The sequence below is a fragment of the Zonotrichia leucophrys genome, chromosome Z (assembly GCF_028769735.1).
Source record: "Zonotrichia leucophrys gambelii isolate GWCS_2022_RI chromosome Z, RI_Zleu_2.0, whole genome shotgun sequence".
NCBI classification, from domain to species: Eukaryota; Metazoa; Chordata; class Aves; order Passeriformes; family Passerellidae; genus Zonotrichia; species Zonotrichia leucophrys.
The window spans coordinates 48,205,669-48,211,668 of NC_088200.1; the positions used below are offsets into that span (position 1 = coordinate 48,205,669).

Here is a 6,000-nt window from a genome sequence, read left to right on the forward strand (position 1 = left end):
GTACTTGCTTTAAGAACACTATTTTAATGATCCCTTTCTACTGTACATCAGCTGGTTAAATTGCTCTGATCACTTGTAGAAGTTCTGTTCTGGTATGGACATGAAGAGATGAAGCATAAGGTGGTCTGAGCTGGGAAGGTCAGAGCTGGGTGGTCAGAACAAAACAAAGCTCAAGCATTATGTATCTGATACCTGTCCTTACACTGGAGACCAACAGCCTATGTGTTCCCCAAGAGATCAACAGGTACTTTTTGCTGAAAAGCAGACACATTGGATATGCCACTGTACCAGCCAGCAGAAAAGAACAACCAAATCTAATCCAGATTAGAAAGGATCTAATTTAGTCACAGCTGAGTGCCTAACACTTACTCTAGATTGAGTGCCTGAAGGAAAAATACACTACACAGAACTTTAACATGGTGTAAAATTCAAAATATTTGTGCACTTGAAGCACAATGGGTTTTTTAATACTACCTTTTCTTTTTCTGTCCCTTCAGAAACAGGCTGCATTAAAGGAAGATGATCAAATCAGTAACCTCCAGATGAGACAGCCTAGCCAAGGTCTGATTCCCAGAGGAAAGATTTTTAATATTTCCAAAGCATGAATGCTGTTCCCTTACAGGTGTGATTTACAGCCAGTGGAGCAGCAGTGGAAAAGTCTGTGGGACAAGCAGGAAAAGATTAAGTCTGGGGAAAAGGAGAACACCTCAAAGACATTATGGCAAATGATCACATGATGATACCAGGAAAATAATCCAGGAAAACAAATGCTACAGAGCTTAAGTTTGTTGGCACAGACGCTGTTTTGATTAAAGCAAAAATCAGAAGAGCAGTAAAATTTAAAGTAGCTCAGAAAGTCTTCTAGCTCACAGAAAGGCATTCATCACATTTCCAGCAGAGCACATCTCTCAAACTCCTGTCATGATATGTATTAAAAGACAACACAACATTCCCACAGAACAGATCCCCCTCTCCAGCATGGTGGTGAATAAAAAGGAGACAGCATTTGGCTTTCCCCAGGATTTGCCTTTATCCCCTCTCCAGCGAACATGCTTCAACTTCCAAGGAAACCTCTCCAGTTCTGACATCACGGTTGTTCATCTCATGGAAGTAAACACAAATTTCTGACAAAAATTAATACTGTGCTCTATACTGACTTTGGCAAAAATCCATCCTAATTTATGACAGCAAGAGCAAGACAGGTTTTGGATGGGTTTTTTATGCAGCAGAGCTTCTCTTCTTTGCTGTAGTACAGCAGTATATCCCATGAGCACTGCCTGTTTTCACAGTTTAAGTAGCTCACATTAAGAACAGCAAGCTTTTCTCATTTTATCACATCCCCCAGATCCACATTTTCTATACAGCTCCAGATGACACGACTGGGGGCACACTGTTATTATAATCACATTAAGAGACTTTGGAATTGTATGAGGCATAAAATCTCACAATCAGGCAGCACTGAAATCTGAGTCTGATGAATAGTCAGCTTGGCGGAAAGTACAAGGCACATAAATAAAACAAAGACTAAAAAGCAAAGCAATGGAGTATGAGGCCTCTCAGCGGCAGCAGATTTAACTCAAAACAGGGATACAAACTTTCTGCTTCAGATTAATCCACCCATTCATGCTCTAATTAATTTAGTTCATTTTCCAATAAGATTATCCAATTTGCCAAATATTGCACAAAAGTTGCCTGGTAGGGCTTAATCTTTTTGACAGTCCCAAGCCTTTGTTCTTCATGACTGAAGTCGTTGACATTGAAATTTAAAAATCTGTTTTCCAGGAAGTTTTTTGCCTGTTATTTACAGAGAGAGAAATGCCATAGCATTCGTAAATATCGGATTTTTCTTGTAGCATCAGAGGATGTTAGATTGTTCCTTGCTCAAGCTGAGGAATGGAAAAGGATTGTCATTAGGGAGACATTCCCACACACTGAAAGGAAACATCTGTCTATCAGGAGCATGGAGGGAACCTTTAAGTCTTGCCACTGAAATTCAAACTGAGACTGGCCACAAGAAAGAATGCAACAGTCCAGTAACACCATCAAGGACTAAACATTTCCAGGGCAGCAGAGCACTGAAGCACTCACTGTCTGGAGCACCAAAAAGGTACTTTTATTTTTTGTCCACTCCCGTACCATTGCAAATACTTCCTAGAAGAATAAACTAATGAACATGGCTGACTTCTCAATAAAACAGATCTCCAACTGGCAGTTCACTATAAATACATATAAACTAAAGGCACTGCATGATTCTGTGTTTAATTACTCACTATTCCTGATTGAATGTAGCAATGCAGAAGGGTAGCTGCATTTTAAATGAAATTAAAAATTAAAAACAAACAAATCAAAACAGTAACAAGAAGAAAAAAAAAAACAACAAACAACCCTCTGTAAAATTCCACTAAAGTCTGACTTCACATATTGGGTTATCAGCCTGCAAAGACCTTCCACCATTTTTTCCTTAGAGGCAAACTGCCCACCAAGCACAAGTAAAGACTAAGGCAAACAATACTTTGACTCACAGTAACCACCTAACCAAGAAATCTAACTTAATTTAGTTCAAAAAATCTGTTCAAGTGAGGAGGAAAGGAGCAAGGCTGTAAAGAGACTCTTTAATGTGACTCTGCCTGTTTAACTGCAAACAATAAAACGACAGCTTCAGCACAGACTTGAATATTTTGAAGTATAATCTTAAAGGACTGTGCAACTGATACACCAAACAGCAAAAGTATGATCCATCCCATAATAAAATTACCTTTTGCAAAGAAGTAATTAAATTCAAAATATGCTTATTTTAATGTATGCTTATTCTAGTATCTGGCAGTAAACAATTCTGCATTAAATGCCTGATACTACACTGAGGACTGGGGCAAGGTAAAGACCTGTTACTGGGTTTCACACCCCGTTATGGAGGGTATTTATGCCTTCTAAAAGTTCAGTCACAGAAACTGAACTTCCAGTTTCTAAAACAATGGAGACAGGACCATGTGCATTGTGGACATTTTCCCTTTGATTTCCATGGGTTCCATGATTTCCACTCAAGCTGAAGAGGGACAGAGACTACAGATGTTTAACGTGTCATCTTCTCCTGACTTCAACCCTTAGCTCACTACTTCCATTTGCTATGCCTTGTTTCTCTCTGTATACACCCCAACAGCATCAAAGCACATGTGCCAATGTCTCGCTGGCCACAGTCTTGCGCCACAGCCTGTGGCCACAAGGCAGAGCATTCCGAGGAACTGAACCCCAAACGGATCAAGATAAAAACTATACAACTGAGATTAAAAAACATGGACTCCCAACTGCACTCATCAGGCTTTTGTAATTACTTTTCTCACAGATGTCAATGCCACAACAAATCTATGAAGAGCAATAAATCCCAGCAATAAGAACACCAATTCTTTTATAGCACTAAAGATTCAGGTGTGTTCCAAGCCTGTTCTAGTTTTCAAAGTACTGCTTTTTCCTGAATAAAAACTTGAAGTGACAAACAACTAAAACAAATTAAATCATTTAAACAAAAAGATAAATATCTTTTTTGAAGTCCAGCTTGTACTTTGCTTGATTTTGTTATATTCTTCTACTGAAATTCTCAAAGAATTTCAATTTATTTATTACTCATGTAAGTGGTCCTAATGATTTTAGTGGGACTACTTACATGGGAAAAAACCTTACATGTACATTTCAACAGAAAAAGACATGAACTACAAATGGAAAAAGTTGAGCTGTAGAACACACCTGCTTCTAGCACTTCAGGATGTGGGAGAATAAAAAAACAAAGGGCACATTGCTTTTCAGTTGACAGTGACACATATTCAATAAATATAGCCAACTGTGAAGGATGTTCAAATCTGAATCTGAATAAGAAACATTTACATCAAATTACTGCCTACCTGATAGTATTTAACCATCAAAACTTAGTTTTCAGTTTTTATGTAAAAGAACCATAACACAAATTACATTATGTCAGGATGAATTTAGCAAAACTACCAGATGTGTCCGCATAGTGGAGCCAATTAAAGCTGCTCCCCTTCCTATTATCCTTTTAGACACAGACTATACTGAAACTGCTGCTGCAAACAGTAACCAAGGTACTGAAACGGAACTATTGCCAAGAGGAGACAGATGCTTTCACAAGTTACCACTGTTCATGAGTCAGATTTCTCTCCAGCTCCTATTGAGTTTCTGAGTTCAGGTTATTAACTTTGTCTGCAAGCTTTCAAACAGTCTTTTGTTCTTTAGAAAGCAAGTGTCTAACAAGGAAAGCACCATGAACAAATTAAAACATGTACAAAAATACTGATCTGTCTGAAATGGGGCAGTCCAATAAGACTAAAGTGTATTAGTCCCCAAAGAAAAGAAAATTTACTCTGGATTTACACATGACTAGTAGGTTAACTGAAAAATTTTCTGAAAAAAAATTTTGCCTCATAATCCAAAGTATTTTTAATGTGGCTGGAACCAAATTGGTATAGGTAGGAATTTAAAGAGCACTATATAGAAAAAACATGGAGCTATCTATATTCAAGTGCACAACTTTTTTTAAACTCTCTTGACTAGCCGCCAAGTCCTGAAACTCAGATTACTTGTTTTCCATCATAAATTACAACGTTAAAATGAAGCAGAACCACTCTGTACTTTCTATAGCCAACAATTTCAAATTTATTTTGAACACCTCAGCTTTCAGGCAGATTCCTGAGAGTCACCAAAACGTGTCTCTGTACACTAGAACCAGCCGCGTACTGACAGACCCGCGGTAAACGGGCTTCCTCTCCAACAAAGCTACCATCAGTCGTCTTCATTTCACTGAGACCGGGAACAAAGACTCTCACAAACTTCAGGGCGCTCATCACAGAGAGGGCAATATTTACCAACACCGTTAACGTGGAGGCAACGATGTTGCTGGTGAGGCTTTACCAGGAAAAGACTGACTGGGCTGGAAGCAAAATGCTGGGGGCCGGTCGGGGAACAACACGAGGAGAAAGTTCTTGCGGAGCCGGCAGAACTTTACATCTCGTGCGTTCTAGCAGCCAGACTTTCCCACGTGCATAACAGGGCAGAGGGAGCCAGGAGCGGCGGCAAGCTGGAAGAACACCGCTGGAAACCACCGCAGCGGGGAGGCAGGTGTGCGGAGGGCTCTCTGCACCTGCAGCCACGGGGGCTCGGGGTCAGCCTACTCGGTCGCTCCCCGGCTGGGATTGCATCAGCGCCGGCGGCGGCTCCGCCAGGAGAGCCGCTCCCGCCCCGCAGGACGGCGGGGCCAGCTCGGCAGCGGCGGGGCCGGGGTGCCCACGGCCCAGCTCGTCGACCCTGTGGCCCGGGCCCGCTCCCCCCACCGGAATCGGCGTGGGACGGGGCGGGCGGGTCCGGACCTTACCTGGGGATGTACCTCGCCTCGTCCCCGAGCCGCACCTCGAAGTCCTTCCAGGGTTGTTCCAGCCCCGCGGCGACCCAAACCGCTGACGCCTCTTCCTCCTCCATGTCCTCGCCCCCCGGCTCGCTGCCAGCGGGCTGCTGCCGCGTGGCGCCGCGGAAGCCACGGGCGAACTCCGGGAAGGTGATGGCCCCGTCGCGGTCGCTGTCGAGGCGCTGGAAGATGGCCTCGGCCTCGGCCGGCTGCACCCGCAGCTCGGCGCAGAGAGCAGCGAAGTCCTCCCGCTCGATGCGGCCCGAGCCGTTGGCGTCGCACGCCAGGAAGAGGGCGCGCAGGCGGGACAGTTCGTCCCCGGCCGCCTCGGGATCCATCGGCCAGCGCCGGGGGCGCGGAGACTCGACCGCGGACGGAACGCGATGGGATGGCGTGGGCCGCTGCCCTACCTGCGGCTCGGCGGGGCGGGCCGGGTCCCGCTCCGCCCCGGCGCCCCGCTGGGCCGGGCACGGCCGGGAGGCGGAACGCAGGTGGCGGCTCTGGCCGGGGCAGGTCCCGGGCCGGGTTGCGGAACCCCCGGGACAGCTGGGCGCGCTCCTCACGGAGTCTAGGGGCCCCGGGCTCCCCTCTGA

At 44.8% G+C, this 6,000-nt stretch overlaps 1 protein-coding gene across 1 annotated transcript in view; it reads right to left on the minus strand.

The window, feature by feature from the left end:
• The window catches only part of RASEF (RAS and EF-hand domain containing), a 28,803-nt gene extending 23,010 nt beyond the window's left edge, over positions 1–5,793 (minus strand). Inside the window, exon 1 of the mRNA XM_064736030.1 lies at positions 5,378–5,793. Coding sequence (XP_064592100.1) covers positions 5,378–5,745 — 368 coding nt within the window. The 5' untranslated portion in view covers positions 5,746–5,793. The remainder of the gene's footprint in view (positions 1–5,377) is intronic.
• Between the last annotated feature and the right edge of the window lie 207 nt (positions 5,794–6,000).